This window comes from Gobio gobio (assembly GCF_949357685.1).
Source record: "Gobio gobio genome assembly, chromosome: 8".
Classification (NCBI taxonomy): Eukaryota; Metazoa; Chordata; class Actinopteri; order Cypriniformes; family Gobionidae; genus Gobio; species Gobio gobio.
Window position 1 is genome coordinate 47,125,287 of NC_137114.1, and position 26,118 is coordinate 47,151,404.

Genomic DNA, 26,118 nt, shown 5'->3' on the forward strand with positions numbered 1-26,118 from the left:
AATAATAATAATAAGTATCGTCGTCATCATCATCTTGGATAAGTTCTTGCATTTACATTTTGCAAAAGCACTCAATACAGCCACAGTCGTGCAAACGCGGATGTTTACACAGATAAATAAACGTACATTGACATAACATAAATGTACACAAGTCCTCGGTTCACCCGTGGTCATATTATCAGCACAGCATCAGCTGTCCGAGAGAAACAGTTCGGTTAAGACGGTGCTGTCACGCATACTCACTTTGCTCAGTCTCTCAGCTCATCGGTTCTCAGTATCGAACGTGTCCGAAAGAACAAACAGAAAGAAACGGTTCTCGTTTTTGTACTGGTGATCTGGTAGTACACACATGCTCAGCTCATCGGTTCTCTGTATCGAACGTTTCTGAAAGAAACCGTTCGTTCAGATTCAAGAACTGTTAACTCGAGAACCACTGTACGTGCGGTAGCACACGCGCATGCTCAGTATCAGCTCCTTAGTTCTCATCAGTTCTCTCAGCACAACATGTCTCAGTTCAGTGAACTGTTGGAGTCACTAGAGTAACATACACTTCAGGATATTCGTTTATTTCTAGTCAGAGGGACTGTCACTCATGTCAGAAAGTTAGTAATTTTAGTAACTTGTGGATCAGCGCTGACTCGAGAAGCGAACCGTTTAGAATGATTCAGTCCGATTTAAACTGGTTCGACCAGATCACTAAAAAGAACCGGTTCAAAAGAACAATTTGTTCTCGAACCAGACATCACTAATAAAAGGGCAATGACAAATATCAGAATCGGCCTATAATTGTCTGTTAAAATCGGTATCGGCCCCAAAAAATCTTATTGGTGCATCCTTACTAATAATAATAAATACTGTAGAAGTGCAGTTCATTACTAGTTCCTGTTAACTAATGAAACCTTACTGTTAAGTGTTACCCATACTTTATACTCACACAGACTGTCTTGTTTTCTGCTGAGTGTTTTTAATTTTCATATTTAACCTCATTGAACTGATTCTGACTACTTTATATGTTTATTTTAGACCAGATGGAAGTGAAGGAGCAACGACACAAACTAAATGACATAAAGAAACTCTGTGACTTCAAAACTCAAGAAACAAAAGCCAATAAGATGCACACCTGCTCTCAGTGTGGAAAGAGTTTTACACAAAAAGGAAACCTTAAAACACACATGAGAATTCACACTGGAGAGAAACCGCATACATGCACTCAGTGTGGAAAGAGTTTTACTCAAGCAACAGGTCTCAATAGACATCTGCGCATTCACTCTGGAGAAAAAACATTTAACTGTGATCAGTGTGGAAAAGATTTTATTTCATCATCAGATCTAAAACAACACCTGATAGTTCATTCAGATGAGAAGCCTCATGTGTGTTGTCTCTGTGGAAAGAGTTTTTCACGACTGGACTGTTTTAAACTGCACCAGAAAACACATGATGGAGTGAGAGATCATGTGTGTTGTGACTGTGGGATGAGCTTTAGTAGAGCTGGTGATCTGAAACAGCACCAAAGAATTCATACTGGAGAAAAACCTTACAAGTGCTCATATTGTGACAAGAGTTTTGCTCAGTCTGGAGCCCTGAAATCATATGAGCGAGTTCATACTGGAGAAAAACCGTATACATGCACTCAGTGTGGGAAGAGTTTTTCTGAAGCATCAAGTCTCACTACACATCTGCTCCGTCACTCTGGGAAAAAAACATTTAACTGTGATCAGTGTGGGAAAGATTTTATTTCATCATCAGAACTAAAAAAACACCTGACAGTTCCTTCAGATGAGAAGCCTCATGTGTGTTCTCTCTGTGGAAAGAGTTTTTCACGACTGAAGAATTTTAAACTGCACCAGAAAACACATGATGAAGTGAGAGATCATGTGTGCTGTGACTGTGGGAAGAGCTTTACTACATATAGTCAGCTGAAAGAGCACCAAAGAATTCATACTGGAGAAAAACCTTTCAAATGCTCATATTGTGACAAGAGTTTCACTCAGTCTGGAAACCTGAAATCACATGAGAGACTTCATACTGGAGAGAAGCCGTACCGCTGTACTCAGTGTGAGAAGAGTTTTACACGTTTATCAATCCTTCATGCTCATATGAGAAAATGTTGCAAGTGAGCAGCATGTTTTTCATGTCAAATACTGAGTTTTTCCTAAAACCACAAAATCATCTAGATTAAATTTGTTAAAGGGTTACTTCAGCGATTTAGCATTAAGCTTTGTATCATTAGAAACCCGGTATTATATTTGAATTATCGTACTTTCCCCCCTCATGTCCCCCTGAGACGAGAGAATTATGCATTTTATTTCTGGAAAAAATCCTCCGATGACGCAAATATTGTCATTTTGTCTCATCGGAGGATTCTTTGGCCAGAGGCTATAGACTACAGCCAGTAGAAGGAGCTGTTCTGCATGTTATCAACCCACCCGCAGGGGTGGGATCTCACTCACAGAATGTAACTTCGCACGGCCGCTGCCGCTTGGCTCTGGCATTCATAACGGAGTGGTGCAGAGCAAAGTGAGTGTTTCAACTTTTCGATGAATTCCTATGAAAGTTAAAGGTCCAATGGCATGGCATTTTTCTATTATTTTATAATGTTTCCTGAGGTGTACTTATATTGTTAGTATGATTTTTACATCATAAAATGTCCTAATTTAGAAATAAAAGGCATTTTTTCTATACTGATGTTTGCCCTGTGGCTGAATGCCCTGTTTCAAGAGGCGTGTCTGCTGTGAGACTTCAGTAAAAACGCCCCCTGTTGTGATTGGCTTACATCTTTGCATTTGAAATGAGCGGAGGGGGCGTGGTTTAACGAGGTCTACGAGGCACGAGCTGCTGCCAGAGAGACAGATGGACCTGAGTTCAGTTCTGTCAGTAAGTTACTAGCATATACTTCAGGTTATTAGTTTATTTCTAGTCGGAGGGGCTGTCACTCATGTCAGAAAGTTAGTAACTCTAGTAAATTATGGATCAGCGCTGACTGGAGAAGCGAACCGTTTAGAATGATTCAGTCCGATTTGGTGAACTGGTTCGGTTCACTAAAAAGAACCGGTTCAAAAGAATGATTTGTTTGCGAACCGGACATCATGGACCAGAGACAGAGCGATTGCTAACAGTTATTTATAGTAACTACTGATTTGTGAGAGCGCTGTCAGCGCAAGTTTATTTTGTGTGTGTATCTGAGAGTTCTGAATAAACACGAGTCCCAGTCATGCAGAGCCCGTCTTCCTCCTTATTCTACCAACTTTGTAGCAATGTACCATTACAATTGTCGAGATGAACAAGTTACGAGTAAGTGTTGATTATAGCATTATTTTTAGATATTTTCCTATCATATGAAAAGCGTCAGTGATGCGCATAGCATAGTACATAGCGCAAACAAAGACACAACAGCAGTAAGCGAATGTAGTCCAGTTTATTGTGGGGCTAGGTTGGCTAGCCTGGATACGCTCACGCTTACCCCCCTTCTGCTTAATATCGCGCCGCGTTTGGTGCCTCCGCTGTGGGCCAGATGCAGTACTGGGGGTCGGTGATGTTGAAGGCCGACCGGCCAGTGCAGCCCGAGCTTCGGCGTGCGTGAGGTTTATCTCTAAAGACGTGAGTCTGCCGATGTTGAGCAGAAACTCACAACTGTATGCACATTTTAGAACAGATAGACGCGATGAGGACGTACAAAAACACTGACTCACAAGATAGAAAACACCATTCTGTCGGGAGAGAGAGAAGCTGCAGTGTGTGCACGAATAATAAAGTTCTGTGTGAACTTGAATAATTAGCTACACATCAGAAATCACTGATCACAGATCAGAAGGAACTGAAAAAAGACTTCCGTTTTCATTAATACATCCAAACACTGAGAAACTGCAAGTATTCACTCGTTCACAAGCCATGATCTCTCGAGGACAAATATGGTGCTTGCATGGGCGTGCCAGATTCTCTGGGTGGAGGACAGGGAGGTAACCGTTCCTGTTATGACTTCTTAACAGGAAAATTCCAGATCAGCTCGTCTGGGCTGTAATTTTCTCGAAGGCAGAGAAAGACACCCAGAACTCGGTTTACAACGATCAAAATTTCTAGCCACTTGGGGACAATATTCAGGCTAGGGGAACTCATATTAATGTTGAAAAACCTCATAAAATGAACATTTCATGCCATGGGACCTTTAAGCTTCCATAGGCATGATCTGAAAACGCGCCAGACTGGACACGCACCGTGAATGACGGCCGTGCTTACCTCAGCTCTGCTCAGCTCTTCTCTCGTGATGAATGAGATCTGACTCCTGCTGTGTCTGTGCCGTGACTTTCATTCGGCTCACTCACACTTTATTGAAAAGACACATTCAGTTTTTAATTGTAGTGTCTGTTCCCTTTTGAAAGGGAACTCGCGCTGGATCAGCTGACGCTACGGGGAGCGCCTCCAGCATGACAGGTGTCTGAACTACTATCGAATCACATTAATCCTATTGACCGGCGACAGCCCATGATGTCAGGGCGCCTTGCAAACATGACACCGCTTTTTCGTCTTCAGGGACTGTTCTGTCTGAATGCTTTGAGTTAAGGTAATCTGAATTCATTATTGTATACAAACGAGCCGTGTGTTTTCTGCCTGGGATCAAGAGCATGCACAGTCAGCTCTTATGGATTTGTTTGTTTGTTTTGTATAATGTGAGCGTTTGTCAATCCGAGATCGCTCCGCTCTCATCTGGTTCTCTTCCTGAGGGAAGAGGGTTTGGCATCCGAGACTGATGATGCGGTCCCGCTCATGCCAAGGCGGAGCGCGGACGCATGTCACAGGTTTTTCGGATAGAGCTCGCTGATCGTCACGGGGAGGCGCTCTTCCCGAAGACGATCTGGCGGCTGACGAGACTTATCTGCAAGTGCTCTAGGAATCGCTGTGAGAAGGGAGATTAATCTTCTCAGCCATCCCGACTGTGTATGCTGAACCGTTGAATGTTATGAAACGCGCTGGAGGTGGTTTAACACTTTCCACATGCCAGGATGATCAAACTTAGTGTATTTACTGGTTACCATATCAACATTATTTAGAGAAAAAATAGCGCCAAAATTAATCTTTGGAAGATATTACTGAACATTTATTTAACCATAGCAAAAGTAAATTTCTTACTTGCGTTTATTTTTCATCCGTTTTTTGTGTTTATTTAAAAGAAGACAAATCTGATATTATTTTAATCTTATATCTGTTATTTAACAGTTGAGATTGTTCTGTAATGCTGATCTAACAGCAGAAGACACGAGCCGCGGTTTAAATCCTATTTGCGCAGGTGGGGTGTTTTGTCACACTGCGTTACAATGAGCCCCTATTAGAAGTACGCTATTATATTCTATACTTTTTTGAATTATTTTGAGAAACCACAAAATATATATATATATATATATATATATATATATATATATATATATATATATATATATATATATATTTTGTTTATATATTAGATAACATTTAAGCTGTCATTTGGTCATGTTACAATGTACCCCACCTACGGGGCATGTTGTCACATTTCACTTCCATTCTTTCCAGGTAAATCAAGAAAAAAGTATAAACTGTATTAATGAAACAAAACCACATATTTGTACTAGACATGTGGGGAATTAATGTGAGAAAAAATAAATACTCTGAACCCCAAGTAAATTTACACAAACTGAGACAAAAAGCGTTAGGTTCTCTCCCCTATGCCAAATCAAATGTATCTATTTACAATATTTTTGCAGTGGTGAACAATGTAGCCAATCACAGACATAGTTGTTGATCTCTTGCACGCAATGGCCAATCAGAATCCACCCACTTCTCAAAACGCCTAGGACCCAACGTGGTAATACCTGATCAAAATGGGAGCAATAACATGCCTAACATATTGTAAATTATTTCAATTGATAAACTAAGTTATAAAACCAATACAAAATCATAACAGTAATGTACCTATAATGTAAATAATAAAGGTAAATACTAATATACAGAACAGGTGCACAAAATAAATACAACAGGATTTTTTTAAATTGTATAAACATTAAAGCGGGGCTTTTAAAATGTAGGTTAAGTGCAACCGTGGTGTATAAATTAAGCTAATCTGGTAGCTGTATGCTATGCTACAACGTACGCTAACAAAAAAAAACATTAAGAACGAGATATGCATGATTTGACAACTTATAGCTTCGGTTATATACTTGTATATGAAACGTATGCTTTTCAAGACGTTAAAGACTATTTAACACAATTTAAACAGCAAAAATCAAAACATGATTTTGTAAGAATTGTAATCAGGCTCTGAACAGATTACCCATTAAAAGTTCTTTCAGCCAATAGAATGGCTCTGGGGTCCTAAGCAGACACTATTTCACAGTAGGACACGATTTCTCATGACACCGGGCTTGTTTAAGAATATGCGGCCCCTTTAAGAAAAATGACGCGCACTGAGCATGCGCAGAAGAGAGAACCGCAAGCGACGGGACGAGCTGAGTCCAGTTGAAGCTGAAAGCGCCCCTGTTAACGATCGTAAATGAAGGACAAAAGTGGAATATTTTCTCCGGATGCCTTATATTTCCAGTCTGCAGGTGAGAGATGTTTCTCAGATTACAGAGTTTAACATTAATCAGCTCCAGTGTTTACATGTTTAAGGACCAATGTAATGAAATGCGGTGTGTGTCCTGGTTTATTATTTGAGTGTAATAATATGTTGGCAGCGAGTTTTTCACAGACTCTGAATCTATTACACCAATAAAATGTGCTTAATGTGCCACTTTACAGAAGATCTCAGACATCAGCATAATGAATGAGGGGAAAACAGGGAACTTTTGTAGACAAAGAGGCTTTTCAGCAGCTCAGTTAAACATGATGGTCCTGTTGTTTCTCTCAGACATTGGAGAAGAGTTGAACAAACCTTGTTTTAAATGCAAATAATACCTACCTTGTATACTCCATATTCATGACAGAATACATATGTTCACTTCATTTAAATGTAATTAAAGGGTCATTCCATGTTAAATCAACCATTTTACCCATTGAAAAAAATTAAGAATAGAAGGATATCAAGATATCGTATTTTTCAACATTATTTGTTGTTCAGATATTCCTCTGTAAAAGACAAAAGTATCAACTGTATGCAAAGTGACCCATGTTTGGTTTTTGACTACTGAAAATGAACAATTGACCAATTTACTCATGGAACCTAATTAAAGGGTTACTAAACCCCAGCTTAGAGCTTAACTCCACCCACAGGCAATATACGGACTACCTGAGATTTTTGGTTTCTGAGATTTTCGGTTTCACTGGGCGGAGCCTACATGAATATTCATAAGATTCGTCCGCATGCGCACCGCGCTTGAAGCTGAAAATTTTAGTCAACACTTCTCAAATATCTCCATTCTCCATACGTTTTAGGATTACTGAGAAAACGATTATTGAGAAATGGTAACGTTAATCAGGTTTCAGCGACGAACTAACGTTAGCACAACTGTTATTGTTCAACACTTTATTGCCTTTGACGTTTTTTTTTTAATTCTGTGCGTTTGTCTTTATTACAAACATGAATGATTAATGTTACACACATTGACATTCACAGTAAGTAGGATACAGAAGTAAACTAACTAAATTGACATGAGTCTACATTCATTTCATTTACTCCCGTGCGGGCATTTGTATCTTGTGAGACTTGAAAAGGCTTCCAAAAAGGGGCGTGGTCGACTGCGAAAAGGTGGGATGGGTATTGTGTTGAAAGAGGGAATGGTTTGCATAAATAGGGGAGTTTCATTAGGCGCATTAAAATTAGCTAATTTGCAAACTGGCAATGCACAGACACAGGTGATACCGACAGCAGCAGTTACAGCGGTTCTGAGACATGTTCTTGGTTCACACGTTGGCAATGTTTACAACAGAGAGATGAGATGAGGGAGGGATGAGTACAGCGAATGAGAGGGCTCTGAGATCATAAGTGCGCAGCAGGAAGAACAGACAGAGATCGCTCTGAATGTCATTCAGCTCTTCAGATCAGCATAGGCTAATTCAGTGAGAAATGAAAAATGTTATTATGTATGACGAAATATTTTGCAAACATGTGATAATAAATCTATATTTGTCCAAATATGCACACCGTATGCACCAGAAAATAAACTAGATTGGGGTATAAGCGAAGGGACTCAACCCCGTTTGAGGTTTCATAGTATCGACCGCGCATCTGAAGCGGCGCGTGCTGGGTTGCCCGTGACAACCCGCGCTGTCCGCCAGCTAGAATAAATCTATATTTGTCCAAATATGCACACTGTTTCACTAAGAGCCCGAACACATGCGGGTTAGTGCATGTCTGTGACCACAAATAAAACGGAGAAGACGTGGCATTTGATTCTTGTTGATATTTCATTCAAAATATTGTTCATTACCTACAGATCGGTTATTTTGCACTCCTGACATAAATTAAGAAATGAATGTCAACGCTTGCAGGTTCGCCGTGCGATTCATCAAGTTAATTTTACTTTACCGAATCTTTAGCAATGGCTTCCACAGACGGCGTCCCGGTTACAGCTTGCTCAGCGCCCTTACTTCGTATCAGCGCGACCATCCGCCTCGGTTGTTCCACCGTAGATTATTGGTCTTTAACCACACGAAAGTAATCCCGGGAGCACCTTCACAACAAGCTGAAAACAACACCTCACTTTCCTCCTTGACTTTTCCGCACGCTGCTTCGAAAACTTCCCCACCATGCATCAACAATAATGATGGAAGATGAACCTAACAGAAGTGACTGTCTCATGCATAATAACTAAATGATATTGCATGCATACTACAGCGCAATGATTGGATTGAATGAGCTTTATGTCATGAATATATGTCGAGAATCGCTTGAAACAGTCGACGTCAGCATGTTCGAGCAGCCCATACTTGGGCCTATGGTACACGCTGACGTCAGCTTCTGTGACGCTGCTCCGACTCAGCTTTTCAAACCGGAAGACAGAAATCGCTCTGAAAAATGCAAAAATAACGATTTTTCACGTATGAATAACATTAATGAGTACCTTTAGTGTTTTCAATGATGTGCAGCCTATTAGAGCTGCAACTAACGATTATTTTTTCTGTCGACTAATCTAACGATTATTTTTTCGATTAGTCGACTAATCTAACGATTATTTTTCCAGATTAGTCTTATTATTCTTTTTTTACTGATTATTGTATTTCAATAGGGTAGTGAATTTGTATATTATTTTAACATGAAATCAATGAATGATGACAATATTAATTGTATTTCAGGAAGGGTAGTGTACATAGTATGCCATTTTATAATGAAATATATGAACACAAGAAGCTTTTTAAACATAATATATAATGATACTATTCATCATAAAATGTATACAGAGTAGGCCTAATTAGGAAAAGTTGTTTACTATAGTAGTTGAGTATGATTTACTTATTGATTTGTGTCAATAGTAAACGAAAATGCACTTGTATTTATCTGCAAAAGGTTCACATACAGGAGCTTTCAGCATAGTTTTAATGTATAACTAGTCGTCTATTTTGAAGATACATGTGCATAAACAACGACTAAAGCTGCCAGAAGTTTTTGCCCAAACTTCAAAGACATATTTAAATGATTAAAGCTAGAGGCATATCTTAACTTTAATGTTACTTTAATCATGCAAACTACCTATATACAACAAGTTATTATGCATATGTGTTTGGGACAGAGGGGAACCGGGTCGCATTAACAGGAGATATATGCAGCCCATAATAAATAAAAGCACGAGACATACAGGGGTCGGAGAAGAACCCCGGAAAATGTGACCGTCTGTTGCAATACACGCGCCACGGTTCAGCTGCGCGAGAGAACACTGGCAGCAGGGTTGCCAGGTTTACACAACAAAACCCACCCATTCGTTACTCAAAACTAGCCCAAAACAAGCCCAATCGTGTTTCGGGGAGGTTCTCTGGTAAACATCGCGTTCGGGGGGTTAAATATGTGTGTTTTTTTGCTTCAACCCGCGGACATGAGACACAGCCCGCGGCAACAGTGTAGAAGTAGCCCAATTCCGTGGGAAAAAAAGCGGACTTGGCAACACTGACTGGCAGTGTGAAAGCTCCCGCTCTCCACGCGCACAGCTTCTGCTCTGCTCAGTGTGAAACCGGCGTTACAGAGCGAACAAAGCACAGTTTTATTCGGCTTCTGTTTAAAGTACTCCCACACTTTTGAATGTCGCGGTCTGGCTTTATATGATAAATGATCATTTTCACTATGCCCGGGAACAGAAGCTGCCATTATTCTAGATCTTCTGTTCCATTCTAGAATGTAAATAATGTGCCGCCGACGCGTCGACGCATTTCACGACGTCGACGCGTCGTTGCAGCCCTACAGCCTATACATATCTGTTTACATCAACAACAAAAAAAGTGTTTTGTGGTTTCATGACCCTTTAAGATCTCATTATCTCTGGCATTTTACCATATGGGGAGGAAAATGAAGATGCCAAAAGAAATGCTTGATAAGAACCAGATTATTAAGATATCATTAATACTTCTTGAGTTACAGGTGTGCAAGCTTGGGGCACAAAACACGATAAGTGTTTTTTCCCATTTTTTAACAGTCACTGTTGGCATATAATGCAACAAAGATCTAGACTGGGTAAACCCAGCCCGATCTGCCAGCGATTTGATTTCGCCCTGCATCTCAGGCTGGAAACCTGTACATATTTCTATCCTGCTTCTGTTACAAATTTGCGGGCACCAATCACAAACCGGCTTATCCACTTGGCGTGCTATTGGGGGGTTTAACACAATGGTTGATCACACCTCTTGTGCAGTAGAAAATACAGAGCAGACTCTCCAGACCAGTCTTAAAAGATTGAGCTTGGTCTGGTGATAGCCAAACAAACGAAAGTCGACAGATTTTACTAAAAGTCCTACCAATCTGTTTAAAAGTAGAATAAAGCTGCCATCTTTTTCAAAGTCATTTTTACCTTCCTGTAATTTGGCTCCGAATCTCAGGTGAAAATTGTCATATTGACCCCCCTCTAAAGAATTGTGAGTTACTCAGTAAATATATATATCCATGACATTTAATATTTTGGTTTTCATCAATATTGTCTTTCTTCAGAAAAAAATATTAAAGGGGTCATATAATGCCATTTTTGTACAAGTTAATATGATTCTTTAGTGTCTAAATGAATAGTTTGTAATATACTTTAATTAAAAATTCTCATTAGTATTGTAAGAAAACACTAAATTTACCTGGTCAAAAACAGCTCTGTTTTCACCAAGTCATTTCAGTGCATGTGACTTTAAATGATAATTAGCTTTGCTCACCCCGCCCCTCTGTTCTGTGGCGCGTTTTGACACAACACCAGTTGTCTCTGAGGACACAATTTGAACCAGAGTCGGACCTGGAACAAGATGACAGCCCCAACGAAGTTCGACAATTAAGGTTTCTGACGTTTATAACGTTTCTGAATGGTTGGTTAACGTAATGTCACTTTGATCTATCTTTGTACTGGCAGGGTAGCGTAGCGTAGTGAGATACGAATGCTATGTGTTTACTGATGTATACGTTAGTTCATTGTTACCACGTTAACTTTATAACCAGCGTACACAGTTTGTAATAACCATAACGCGTTGTTCATTATAAACGTGGGATTATGAAGTATATTGAGAACGTAATACATAGAGAGCATGCCATAATGTAACTTACACTGAAAACTTTAGCCACATTCATCGTGAAGCATGCAAAGATTAATATAAAGGTTAATAAAACGTTACACTCACTTCTAGAGGTGCAGCAGGAACACGAATAGTTGGTAGCGATCCTTTTTTCAGGAGCAGCTTCTTAGCAAAACCGGCTTTATACTGACCCTCGTTTATAAAGCAGTCTGATGAGAAATGATTCGCGCAAACATGAAAGCATTGACGTTGATCGGGGGGGAATATTCCCTTCAAAAACAAAACTCAGCCACTGCATCTTCACGGTTCGGATTTAGGAACATCAAAATGACTGCTGTGTTCGTTATTACACCCAAAAACAGAACACCACAATCACTTAGACGCCATTCTGCTCCAGCGTATCAACAATGGCGGACTGATGACAGCTCGCTCAGGGCGGGTCTGTGTTGAAACGCTGCGGTCAATCAACAATCGTGGGAGGGGTGTCCGACCGTGTAACGTCACACGGTCAGACGGCTCGATTTGAGACAGGGGAAAACATATAAGGAGATTAAAAAATAAAACACTGGATGGATTTGTATCATTATAGCATGGATGTGTATAGGCACTGCCAACACACATTTCCATACAATCAACTTGTAAAAGAGCATGTACCATTATATGACCCCTTTAACAAAATATTTTCTTTAGCCAGGTCTGGTCAACTCTTGTAATCCAGTATAAATTCAGTAACTTATCTTTGATTTTTCCAGATCTGGTCCTGTGGGCGTCAGTATCTCACAGTGATCACAGTTCACACCTGCAGTGAAGCCCCTCCCACAACAATTCACCAATAAATACTGGGAATATTCACATCATCCTACAAGAGAAGGACAAACTCCAGGTGTAGCAGCTGAAATCTGTGTGACTGTTAAAGATGGAGTTTATTAAATTGGAGATTGAAGACATGAGTTATCCAGAACCATCCAGAATAAAACATGAAGATACTGAGGAACAAATAGGTTGGTGTCCATTCTTGATTCTTCATTATTGACTGCTTTAGTAGCTGTGAAATTATAATCAGTATATGGATGATAAATGATAGATAAATGCATCTAAATTATCATATTTTATCAGTTTTTATCGTAGTGAATGACAGAACCTACCTTTGCACATTAAAGATACTTTAACACTTTACATTAAGGTTTCATTTGTTAACATTATTTAATGTATTAACTAATAATCAACAATACATTTTGTAGGTTTCCACTGAATGAAGCCCTAGCTTGACACTTTATCCATTCTCTTCGTCTAAATCCACACAGCCACTCGTGCAAAAATGAATCTGTTTACTCGTTTAGCAACAAAAACATAATCACAAGAATATTACAGAATAAAAGGGGAGACAGAGAGAAAAGGTCAAAAAACTGAGACTCCACTCTCTGCTTGCCTGACTCAGATAACTTCAACACTTCCCCTCACCATACTCGCGAGATAATTCCCAGCAATTAAAGGTGCATGCGGTTAAAGGTAAAAATGCGATAACAGTCCTCTATTCAAAAATATCACCAATGTAAATGCACTCTAAATTATCCACACATTTTAGATAATTACACAATTAACTCCTTGCATTACTGTAAATATTAACTGCTGCATGTACATACTTTAAATATTTCCTTCAATTTCCTCCACATAAATTAATCATGTAAATTACTATTTAACGCATAAATTAAAACGATCTATTAATTGCATTTAGGCTCCTACATTACCGGCCCCTAATTGTTATCAATGTCCTTGAAACAATTACTTAAAACTGAAATTAAAGGAGCCTACATGCTAACTAACCAACTATTTAAAGAAAACTTCTTGGTCTTCGCCCTGTCCGAAATAGGGTCTTTCCTTTGGAACAGTTTATACATTGTCCTCAGATCCTTGAAGAAGACATAGCTTTGTTATCGGGCGACAAAGCTCATTGCTCTTGGTCTTGACTTTCGCTTGACGAACGAAGCCTTTTTTGTCAGGAAACATCACCACAATTCTTCCAAGTGGCCATGAATTTCTGGGAGATGTATCATCCACAATCAGCACTACATCACCAACACTGACGTTTCTTCCAGGAGTGGACCATCGTTGACGTTCCTGGAGCTGCATAATTTACATTTAGTCATTTAGCAGACGCTTATATCCAAAGCGACTAACAAATGAGAGCAATAGAAGCAGCTAGAACAGTCAAGGGCAACAGTATGCAAGCGCTGTAACAAGTCTCAATTAATCTAGCACAGAATACATAGGACAATTTTTTTTAAAAATAAATATATAAATAGACAAACAGAAAGAGAATGGAGTGCTAAGTGCTATTGGTCAGGTGCTGCTGGAAAAGGTGTCTTTAGATGTTTTTTGAAAATGGTTAGAGACTTGATGTTTTATAAACAAATTTCGGGAGGAACACATTCAGGAAATTAAAACTGTTAAGTGGAGCAGACCCAGATAATTAAACCTAATTGAACACAAGAGGAGCTCATTAAAAAATCAACGATAGGAGGTGTATATAGACTGCCGATTTACCTTCCTGTCGTTGACAGTTTCTTAGCATTTGGTCTGACCGTCTGCTACCATGTCGCAAATCCTATCATCCTCCTCCGACGATGAAACCAACACCCCTCAGGGCTCTCTGCCGCAAGCTGCTGGCCCTAGGGCCACTCCTCCACCGCCGGAAATTGCACCCGAGTCCCAGGCTTCTCAGCGTGGCCGCCAGCTCACTCCTCCAGCCGCTCGCTCATCAAGACGCCGAGGCCAATCCTCGCCTCCACCGGCGAGACAGCCTACTTCCTCCCCGGCGTCCTCTTACATCTCAGCCGTCTCAACGATCCCAGCCATCGGGAAATGGACGGTGGTAAGTCTGAGGCAAGCGCTGGCAAACTCCGAAGTGCAGTTCTCAAGGAAATTAACGAAAGCAGAACTGTACGCACTTTATGTCAGCTTGCAGCCAGATAAACACCGTCCAAAATCTACTCCCGCTTCCAAAACGGCCAACAGGAAGTCAAGAGCACGCAGGGCTCAGGAAACGCCTCGCTCGACACCTTCTCCTCTCCGCTCAAGATCCAGCTCGACGCGAGCAACGAGCCACAACAACAGGCCTTCAGCAAGCCTGGGTCGCGCTCCTGAGTTTACCACGTCAAGGCCCCATCTGCTTTCAACTGAGGGTCAACCTCGCACCGCGGCTTCTCACGCCACAGAGGCATTTGTAGCTGGGCCTTTCAACCCGCCTCCAGCCTCTCATTTCATTCCTCCCACAGTTACTAACCCTTTTCATTTGCAGTGGCCTTCAGCTCCTTACGCAGACGCTAGCGCGAACTTGCTAGCAGCCCAAACGCAAGGTTGCCACCAGTCCAAGCTACCTTCTGCTAACTCTTCTTCTCCTTTTCAGTGGCCTGCAGCTCCAGCAAGCACCATGCCGCCCCTACCGACAGCACAAGCACATATTCCCCAATCATATTCTACTTTTCCTCATGCTCCCAACAACTTTTCCCTCCAAGCTCCAGAAGCAGCCCAGGCTCCTCTTTCTTCCAACCTCCTTCTGCAGACTAAATCTCCATTCTCTCTCCTCACAGCAACACCGATGCCTGTCCCAGCGAATGCCGTTGCCTCGGAGCCGCCTCCGGTGGCTCAAAACATCCGGGCACAGATCCTGGCAGGTGCGGATGTTGATTTGTCATCTCTCCTCTCTATGTTTCCTGCGTCAGACACCAACCGTCAAATAGACTGCGGGGATTTTTCAGTCACTCTAAAAAACCCCAACCCACATTCTTCCCGTTTACTTTCTTTTCCTGAATTTTCGATTGCTTTTTCCCGGTTCACGGATATCATTTGTTCAGTTTTCCCCCACAGGCGCCGCGAGCTGAATGATTATCTCGCAATAATAGGCGAGCTCGCGTTGTCCTTTGGGGGAGGTCATTTCTACACCTATCACAAACTCTTTTCAGCAAAGTGTGCCGTGCGGCTCGCCCAGTGGAACCAATGCGCTTACTGGGGCGCTCTTGATACAGATCTCCACAGTAGAGTGTTTCTAGGATGCAGGAATATCTCGTGCGCAGTTTGCAGGTCAGTGGCACATTCCACAACGTCATGCCCCCAGATTAACCCTTACATCCCCGTCCCAGATACGAAACAAGTTAAATCGACCAGTTATGTGCCACGACCTGCAACCACCTCAGCAAACCAAGATTTTAGAAGAAATCAACCTCGTTTTGAGGGCAACCAGCTGTGCAATGGTTTTAATACGGGGAAATGCTACAGACAACGTTGCAGATTCCTACACATATGCAATTTTTGTGGTGGAGCGCACGCTCGTTATGTATGCCCAGTGTCCAAATCTGTCAATAAAAACACCAAAAATTACTTATCGACTCCTGTGAACATTTCTCGTCTTTCCGTCGAATTAGAGCACCACCCGGACGCAGACTTCACAAATTATTTGCTGAACGGACTCAAATACGGCTTTATACCCGGCATTGAATGCCCGCTTTCCCAGAACACAATCTGTAACAATCTCCAATCTGCTCTCGCTGAAGTCGATGTTGTAGATAACCTGATTAAAAAAGAAGTCGAGTCAGGTTTTATGATCGGCCCTTTCGACGACCCTCCCTTCAACATTTTTCGTATCAGTCCCATAGGCGTGGCTACAAGAAAATTTTCGGGTAAAAAAACGTCTTATCATTGATCTCTCGGCTCCGCATAACTCACAATTTCCTAGCATTAACAGCTTGATCCCTCTCAACGAATTCTCTCTCAAATATCACGATATAGAGCATGCAATCGAAATGATTAAAACCGCAGGTCGGGGGGCTTGGCTTGCAAAGATTGACATCACTTCTGCTTTCAAAGTGATGCCCATCCATCCCGATTCCTGGCACTTATTCGGGGTTCGCTGGCACGAGAAATTCTACTTCGCAGTTCGTCTAACGTTCGGTTGTAAAAGCAGCCCCAAAATTTTCGACATGCTATCAGAAGCTGTTTGTTGGATCCTGTCGAACAATTATGCTATTCCTCACCTCATCCACCTGCTAGATGATTTTCTAATTATCTCACCTCCCGACGACATCCCTGCCGCTCACATCCTCACCGTTAAAAAAGTTTTTTCAGAACTTGGAATCCCCATCGCCCAGGAGAAAACTATGGGTCCCACCACGTCGATTGAATTTCTCGGTATTAATTTAGATTCAGTAAAATTCCAAGCTTCACTACCAAAAGAGAAAATTGATAGGATAATTCTCGTCTCTTCTACTTTTCTAGATAACTCCCACCATTCTAAGCGCGAACTTCTATCACTGTTAGGTCATCTGAACTTCGCAATGCGCATCATTCCTCAAGGCCGCCCTTTCATCTCACATCTCCTCTCACTCGCATCTTCGGTTCACGCGCTGGAGGACCAAATTCCGATAACCACGGCGTGTCGCAACGAACTTAAGCTATGGATAACGTTCCTAAACCAGTGGAACGGTTTGTCTTTTTTCTATAACAATCTCGTTTCTTCCCCTGTTGACATCCAACTTTTCACAGACGCAGCCCCTTCAATCGGTTTTGGGGGATTCTATCAAGGACGCTGGTTCGCGTCTCCATGGCCACCACAGTTCCAAGATATGCTTCAGTCCTCAGCTCTGTTTGAGCTTTACCCTCTCGTAGTCGCGGCTTTTTTGTGGGGGAAAGAATGGACGGCTAGTAGCATATTAGTGCACTGCGATAACGAGGCAACAGTCCAGTGCATTAATAAAGGCCGCTCTCATTCACCTGCTTTAATGCCATTCCTAAGACGTCTCATCTGGATCTCAGCTTGTGATCAATTTATTATTACTGCAAAACATGTCCCAGGGTCCGAAAACCTAATTGCTGACTCTCTGTCTCGTTTTCTGTTTCAGAAATTCAGGACATTGGCTCCAGAGGCGGATATTTTCCCAACTCCAGTACCTCACTATTCAGAACTGATATTTCCATAAATCACCCGCTAAAACCCCTCTTGGACGCATCGCTCAACAGTATCCTCCAAGCAGTTTCCCCCAGAACAATCCAATCATATGTGACAGCTTGGAGATGTTTTAAAGCTTTCCACTTCTCGTATAGCTTGCAGTTCCCTGATTTTTCTCTCCTCTCAATTACCTCTTTTATCTCTTATCTCAACAATATTAAGAGTTTCCAAGTTGGGTCCATCAAAGGCTACCTGAGCGGTCTTCAATTTTTCCACAAATTAATTCACGGCACTTCATCTCCGGAGATAAAAAACTCCCAAACCTCCCTCCTGATCAAAGGAATTCAGCGATCACAACCCACCCGCCCTGACAGTAGACAACCCATAACTCTAGATTTACTCACAAAATGCATTCATACCCTTCGTACAGGATATCAACCCCTTGACACAGCCCGCACTCTGGATACCATGTTTATCTTGGCTTTCTTTGGCTTTCTTAGATGCTCAGAAATCGCAATCACCTCCAAATTCGACCACAAAGTCCACCCCACTGTCTCAGACTTATCAGTACTTGACGATGAAACCATATCATATTTAATCAAGCGAAGCAAGACAGACCAAAGTAAAAAAGGCCATTTAGTCTACATTTTCAACATCTCCTCCCCAATTCAACCATTTCAAACTGTTCTTGCATACCTCCAAATGAGGAGATTTCAGGCTAAATCTCTGTCCGAACCCCTCTTTGTAGACTCCTCTAACAAACCCATCACACGATTCTGGTTCCAAAAACAGCTCAAATCTGTTCTCCAGCAAACAGGCATCTCAGCGCAAAACTTTTCTAGCCACTCCTTCCGCATTGGGGCGGCAACAACTGCAGCGCAAAAAGGACTCTCCCAGCAGCAGATCCAAGCTCTCGGGAGATGGTCTTCTCACGCTTTTCAAAGCTACATTAGGACCGACCGATACCACATCAAGAAAGCTCACCAAACCCTTATTAATTAACAACCCTTATAAAAAACCCTATCCTTTCTTTCTCTTTTTTCAAACTAACGAGGCTCACCCGTTCAATACAGCGAGTCTTGATCTCCTGTCGAACACCGCAGAGTTCTCCTTGATAGTGGCTATTTCCTTTTCCCTATTTTTTCCATCTGGCGAGGCCCACTCATCCGACACCTCGAGCTGATTTCCCTCGGATGCCGTGGAAGCCTTCCAGGCCAGCTTCCATCTTTTCTTTCCCTGACTAGCGAGGGTGCCTTTTCGATGCCGTGAGAATTGTTCTCCCATCGGATGCCGCGAGGGCCCTCCAAGTCGCTATCAATCTTTTTCTCTTCCATCCAACGAGGCTTGCTTGTCCGATACCGTGAGTATTGATCTCCTTCACAGTACAGAGCTCTCCAGGTCTATGTCTATCCACTTTGCTTTCCGCCGTCCAGCGAGGCTACCCGAAACCGCGAGTATTGATCTCCTTTCGGATGCTGCAAAAGCTCTCCTGGGCGAACTTGCATGCTTTACCCTCCACCTGTCCGCCAGCGAAGCTTACCCATCTGATACAGCGAGTATTGTGCTCCCATCTGATGTCGGCGAGAGCTTCCTGGCCGGGTGTTCCAATTCTCCTTTACCGTGCCGTCAGCCGATAGGACCCACTCCCCTGAAGCCAGAAAATGCTCCTGGTGGAGGCTGGGTGGGCCCCCTCGGTCAGTCGTTTCTTTTTAAATTGCGTCGCCCCGTCTATCGGTCAGTAGGGCTCACCTGTTTGTCGTCACGAGTATTGATCTCCCCGCCAGATGTGGCCTGAGCCTTCCTGACCGGCCGTTTCAAACAACGCGCCCCCCGTTTACAGCCAGTAGGGTGTCCCTCTGGTTGGGCGGAATAAATCATGTGCTCCTCTTTTTCGACCGGTAGGGCTTTTATTCCCCGTCCAATACAGCGAGCATTGGCCTCCCATTGGATGACGCAAAGGCCTTCCCGATCGGTCACCCCAAATTCTGTCTGCTCCACACTTACCAGCCAGTAGGGCCCGTTCCGCCAGGTGCTATGAGCTCCCATCAGAGGCAACACGGGTTCTCCCGGCCAGGTAGTTCCTGAACATGCTGCTTCTCATTTATCGGCCGGTAGGGTTTTTCCATCTGATACAGCGAGCATTGGCCTCCCATTGGATGTTGTAAAAGCCTTCCCGACCAGTTGCCGCTCCTCATTATCGGCCGGTAGGGTTTTTCCATCTGATACAGCGAGCATTGGCCTCCCATTGGATGTTGTAAAAGCCTTCCCGACCAGTCGCCGCTCCTCATTATTGGCCGGTAGGGTTTTTCCATCTGATACAGTGAGCATTGGCCTCCCATTGGATGTTGTAAAAGCCTTCCCGACCAGTCGTTCCAAAACATGCTGCTCCTCATTTTCGGCCGGTAGGGTTTTTCCATCTGATACAGTGAGCATTGGCCTCCCATTGGATGTCGTAAAAGCCTTCCCGACCAGTCGTTCCAAGCTATACTGCTTTTCATCATCGGCCGGTAGGGTTTTTCATCTGACACAGTGAGCATTGGCCTCCCGTTGGATGTGGCAAAGCCTTCCCGTCCAGTCGTTCCAAACCTTGCTGCTCCTATTTTATCTACCGGTAGGGTTCTTCCATCTGATACAGTGAGCATTGGCCTCCCATTGGATGTTGCAAGAGCCTTCCCAAACTGTAGTTCAAACCATGCTGTTTTCATTTATCGGCCGCTAAAGCTTTCCATCTGATACAGTGAGCATTGGCCTCCCATCGGATGTTGCAAGAGCCTTCCTGACCAGTCGTTCAAAACTAAGGCTGCTTCCAGCCATCAGCCAGTAGGGCTCGCCTGCCCAATGCCGCGAGCAGCTCCCATCTGAAGCAACAGGCCCTCCGGGCCAAGCAACCAGGCTCATCAAAACGCCAGCCTACCAATTATCTGCGTATTTGGGGGGGGATTTGGATGCTGTCCTCTGTTTTTGCATTTTGGGGGGTACTCTGGGTTCGGGCAAAATTCCGAGCCCGGAGCCCTCCCCCGGACAGCACGCCAAATACGCATAATATTTACTCTATTTAATTTGATGTAAGTGTGAACTTGTGAATTGATGTTTTATAAACAAATTTCGGGAGGAACACATTCAGGAAATTAAAACTGTTAAGTGGAGCAGACCCAGATAATTAAACCTAATTGAACACAAGAGGAGCTCATTAAAAAATCAACGATAGGAGGTGTATATAGACTGCCGATTTACCTTCCTGTCGTTGACAGTTTCTTAGCATCCCTCCACCACCCCTTCTCCTCACTTAATTAAACTCACATAAGACATCAAATTAATATATGTAGTCTAGTTCTAGACTATTTCCATCACGGGGGGGGTACTCTGGGTTCGGGCAAAATTCCGAGCCCGGAGCCCTCCCCCGGACAGCACGCCAAATACGCATAATATTTACTCTATTTAATTTGATGTAAGTGTGAACTCGTGAATCGGCTGTTCGAATTGAGATAGGCAGGTCATTCCACCAGGTGGGAACTGTCCAGGAAAAGGTCTGTGAGAGTGATTTCATGCCTTTTTGTGATGGCACCACAAGGCGTCGTTCACTAGCAGAACGTAAGCTTCTGGTGGGTGTGTAAGTCTGAACAAGCGAGTTAAGGTATATTGGCGCAGAGCCAGTAGTTGTTTTGTAGGCGAGCACCAGTGCCTTGAATTTGATTCGAGGGGCCAGTGGCAGCCAGTGCAAACTGATGAAGAGAGGCGTGACGTGCGCTCTCTTCGGCTCGTTAAAGACCACCCTCGCTGCTGCATTCTGGATCAGTTGCAAGGGTTTGATAGTGCATGCCGGAAGGCCCGCTAGAAGAGAATTACAGTAGTCCAGTCTGGAGAGAACAAGAGCTTGGACCAGGAGTTATGCGGCCTGCTCTGATAGGAAGGGTCTAATCTTCCTAATGTTATATAAGGCAAATCTGCAGGACCGGGTTGTTGCAGTAATGTGGTCAGTGAATTTTAGCTGATCATCAATCACAACTCCAAGGTTCCTGGCTGTCCTGGACGGAGTTATGGTTGATGAACCTAGCTGAATGGAGAGATTATGGTGAAGTGCTGGGTTGGCTGAGACCACAAGCAGTTCTATCTTTGCAAGGTTGAGTTGCAGGTGATGTTCCTTCATCCAGGCAGAAATGTCTGTCAGACAGGCAGCGATACGAACACCAACTGAAGTATCATCTGTTTTAAATGAGATGTAGAGTTGAGTGTCATCAGCATAGCAGTGATAGGAAAAGCCATGTTTCTGAATGACAGATCTTAGTGATGACATGTAGATGGAGAAGATAAGTGGTCCAAGCACTGAGCCCTGGGGAACTCCAGTAGCTAGATTGTGTGAATTAGACACTTCACCTCTCCATGACACCCTGAAGGACCTACCTGAGAGGTAAGACTTGAACCACTGGAGAGCAGTTGCTGAGATGCCCATCTTCATGAGAGTTGACAGGAGGATCTGCTGGTTAACTGTATCAAAAGCAGCAGACAGATCCAGTAAGATGAGTACTGTGGATTTGGAAGCTGCTCTTGCCTGTCTCATTGCCTCCGTAACCGAGAGCAGGGCAGTCTCAGTTGAGTGGCTGGATTGGTTGTTGTCCAGGAGGTTGTTCTGTTCAAGAAACACAGAGAGTTGGTTGAACACAACTCGCTCAAGTGTCTTAGCAATAAAAGGCAGGAGGGATACTGGTCTATAGTTTTCTAAAAGTGCTGGGTTCAGAGAGTGTTTCTTAAGCAGTGGGGCTACCCGAGCCTGCTTAAATGCTGTGGGGAAGGTCCTGGTGTGAAGAGAGGGGTTGACAATGTGAGTGAGTGCAGGAGTAACTGAAGAAGAAATGGCCTGAAGGAGGTGGGTGGGGATAGGGTCAAGCAGACAGGTAGTGGGATGATTGGAAAGGATGAGTTTTAAGACTTCTGCCTCGGTGAGCAGAGAGAAGGGGGGGAGTGTGTGTGTGTGTTGGTTGTTGAGATGTGTGTGTCAGTTTGTGGAGTGGAGAATTGTTACAAGAATTGTTACAGTTAGTAACTTGTGGATCAGCGCTGACTCGAGAAGCGAACCATTTAGAACGATTCAGTCCGATTTTAACTGGTTCGACCGGATCACTAAAAAGAACCGGTTCAAAAGAACGTTCGTTCGCTAATGTCAATTCGTTCGCTAACCGGACATCACTAATAAGAGGGCAATGACAAAAAATCAGAATCGGCCGATAATTGTCTGTTAAAATCGGTATCGGCCCCAAAAAATCTTATTGGTGCATCCTTACTAATATTAATAAATGCTGTAGAAGTGCAGTTCATTACTAGTTCCTGTTAACTAATGAAACCTTATTGTAAAGTGTTACCAATACTTTATACTCACACAGACTGTCTTGTTTTCTGCTAAGTGTTTTTAATTTTCATAATTAACCTCATTGAACTGATTCTGACTACTTTATTTGTTTATTTTAGACCAGATGGAAGTGAAGGAGCAACGACACAAACTAAATGACATAAAGAAACTCTGTGACTTCAAAACTCAAGAAACAAAAGCCAATAAGATGCACACCTGCTCTCGGTGTGGAAAGAGTTTCAGACAAAAACAAAACCTTAACACACACATGAGAATTCACACTGGAGAGAAACCGTATACATGCTCTCAGTGTGGAAAGAGTTTTACTCAAGCATCAGGTCTCAGTAGACATCTGCGCATTCACTCTGGAGAAAAACCATTTAACTGTGATCAGTGTGGGAAAAAATTTATTTCTTCATCACATCTAAAAGACCACCTGAAAGTTCATTCAGATGAGAAGCCTCATCTGTGTTCTCTCTGTGGAAAGAGTTTTTCACGACTGGACTGTTTTAAACTGCACCAGAAAACACATGATGAAGTGAGAGATCATGTGTGTTTTGACTGTGGGAAGAGCTTTACTAGAGCTGCCCATCTGAAACAGCACCAAAGAATTCACACTGGAGAGAAACCGTATACATGTACTCAGTGTGGAAAGAGTTTTTCTGAAGCATCAGATCTCACTAAACATCTGCTCCGTCACTCTGGGAAAAAAACATTCAGCTGTGATCAGTGTGCTAAAGATTTTGTTTCATCATCAGATCTAAAAAAACACCTGTCTGTTCATTCAGATGAGAAGCCTCATGTGTGTTCTCTCTGTGGAAAGAGTTTTTCACGACTGAAGAATTTTAAACAACACCAGAAAACACATGATGAAGTGAGAGATCATGTGTGCTGTGACTGTGGGAAGAGCTTTACTACATCTAGTCAGCTGAAAGAGCACCAAAGAATTCATACTGGAGAAAAACCTTTCAAGTGCTCATATTGTGACAAGAGTTTCACTCAGTCTGGAGCCCTGAAATCACATGAGCGTGTTCATACTGGAGAGAAGCCGTATCACTGTACTCAGTGTAAGAAGAGTTTCAGACAGTTATCAAGCCTTCATACTCATATGAGAAAATGTCAAATACTGAGTTTTTCCTAAAAGCACAAAATCATCTAGATCAAATTTGTTACTTCAGCGATTTGGCATTAAGCTTTGTATCAGTAGAAACCCGTAGTATATTCAAATTATGGTACTTTCCCCCCCTCATGTCCCCCTGAGACGAGAGAATTATGCATTTTATTTCTGGAAAAAATCCTCAGATGACGCAAATATCGTCATTTTGCATCATCAGAGGATTTTTTGGCCAGAGGCTAGAGACTACAGCCAGTAGAAGGAGCTGTTCCACATGTTATCAACCCGCCCATAGGGGAGATCTCACTCACAGAATGTAAATAGGCATGGCCGCTGTTCCTCTGTTTCTCCTACTGAAAATGTAACTGTATTGGGACTGTCAATGGAGAGAGTGCTAAAGCTGCTCAGGTCATATTTTTGTTGGAAAATGTGTAGAAGTGATTGTTCTTTGTAGATCTGATAAACCGTCCGGAGACTACAAATAAACTGAATACGTACGTGTCATCTTTAATGTGTAATCTCGGAAAATTAATTCATTATGGTCAATGTATCACTTATTATTGTAAAACTGTGGTAAAACATCAATGCTTGGGTTTTAAGGAAACGGCAAAAATGCTGACAAACGGTGCTTTTATTATGTTGATTTTGCGATCTTGCTAGTTTCCAGATTTCTGATTCGTTTTCTGATAAAAATTTGAAATTAAATTATGGATTTGTGTGACGTTGTTCCAGAGAGGTTGTGTTTACAGGCGGGGAAAAGCCCTGGCTCTCACTAGCCCGAGAATTAGATATATTCATGTATTTAATTATGTACTAAATTGTCTTTTGATACATGCAATTATGAGAAATAAAACAGAAACAACATCTTGTCTTGATTGATGTATTTAATGAACACTAATCATCACAGCTGTTCGTCATCTAGGTTATCATCATGTGTGTATTAGTTCCTCACGTCACTCATCATTCTTTCTTAATACTGTAATAAATATGTTTGGGATGTACAGTATTATTGTCAACCAAATGATCAGGAGAGGTTGGAGTTCATGTTTATCCTTCATTATTGCTGCACCCACTTCTGGCTACATCTGTTTTATGATATTTAGGGCATATTTGACGTCAAATGTACCATATATTTGCCAAAAGAGACTAAAATTATTATTAACTATGTAGGACATATTTTCCATATCATATTTGGTTCACTTTAGACACCCATCTACATTAGCCATTGCTAATGCTAATATTAGGCCTAAACCCGGTTTAGCCAGAGATGCTGACCTCTGTACATTTGCCAAATGTGGTCCAATTTTGGTGTAATGTACTCGGCCATATTTGCTATGCAATGTGTTGGCCACATTAGGTTCACATTCTGAGTCACCAGTTCTTACTGTCCCACATCTTTGCCAAAACTGGTCCAGATAAGTTTTAAGAAAACTGGGCCACATGTGCTGAAACACATGTGAGCCACATTTGGTTTGTAGCCTACACTAGATTAGCCAAATCAAATGTATCTATTTACAATGTTTTTGCAGTGGTGAACAATGTTGTCAATCACAGACATAGTTGTTGATCTCTTGCACGCAATGGCCAATCAGAATCCACCCACCACTCAAAACGCCAGAGTTTTTATGCAGCAGGCTTGTAAAACCTCTCATTAACAAACAAAAGCCCCGTTTCGACCGAAATTACCCGGAACAATTTGTACCAGGAACTTTTTTTACAGGAACTTTTTCCCCCCAGACCTGCTACTGTCTGTGTTTCCACTACGGTCTAAAGTACTGTGAAGATTAGGCAAATTAGTCCAGAGACGTGGGACTGCGTGCATCTGCTCCTCCCAGTCACTGTTGGACAGTAATCATTACTGTCTGCAACAATAACATGTATGGAGGAGATGCAAGCAGAGCTGCTTTTGCTGGTTATGTATTGGTTTGCTAAAGAGGTAATTAACAAAACTGCGGAAAAGAGATGAGCACTGATAATAAAGCGTATTCTGAAAGCTCGTAAAGCTAGATTTAAAATAAGACAACGTATGTTATTATCAGCTATTATGGACATTGACCGTGCGAT

General features: G+C 42.4%; 2 protein-coding genes across 2 annotated transcripts in view; both read left to right on the forward strand.

Moving 5' to 3' along the window:
- Positions 1 to 3,211, forward strand: part of LOC307129898 (uncharacterized protein) — an 18,109-nt gene extending 14,898 nt beyond the window's left edge. The window contains exon 3 of the mRNA XM_079822698.1: positions 1,024 to 3,211. Coding sequence (XP_079678824.1) covers positions 1,024 to 2,117 — 1,094 coding nt within the window. The 3' untranslated portion in view covers positions 2,118 to 3,211. The remainder of the gene's footprint in view (positions 1 to 1,023) is intronic.
- Positions 1,275 to 24,896, forward strand: LOC307129901 (uncharacterized protein). The gene is made up of 3 exons (XM_079822701.1): positions 1,275 to 2,113; positions 12,408 to 12,656; positions 23,060 to 24,896. The coding sequence occupies exons 2-3, from the start codon at positions 12,572 to 12,574 to the stop codon at positions 24,079 to 24,081; spliced, it is 1,107 nt and encodes a 368-aa protein (XP_079678827.1). The 5' UTR covers positions 1,275 to 2,113; positions 12,408 to 12,571; the 3' UTR covers positions 24,082 to 24,896.
- The last annotated feature ends 1,222 nt before the right edge of the window (positions 24,897 to 26,118 follow it).

Excerpts from the sequence above, each read along its gene's own strand:
- LOC307129901 (XM_079822701.1), top strand. The coding sequence starts at position 12,572 with ATGGAGTTTATTAAATTGGAGATTGAAGACATGAGTTATCCAGAACCA. Across the intron at positions 12,657-23,059 it reads AGATACTGAGGAACAAATAG|ACCAGATGGAAGTGAAGGAG; the intron begins GTTGGTGTCCAT and ends TGTTTATTTTAG.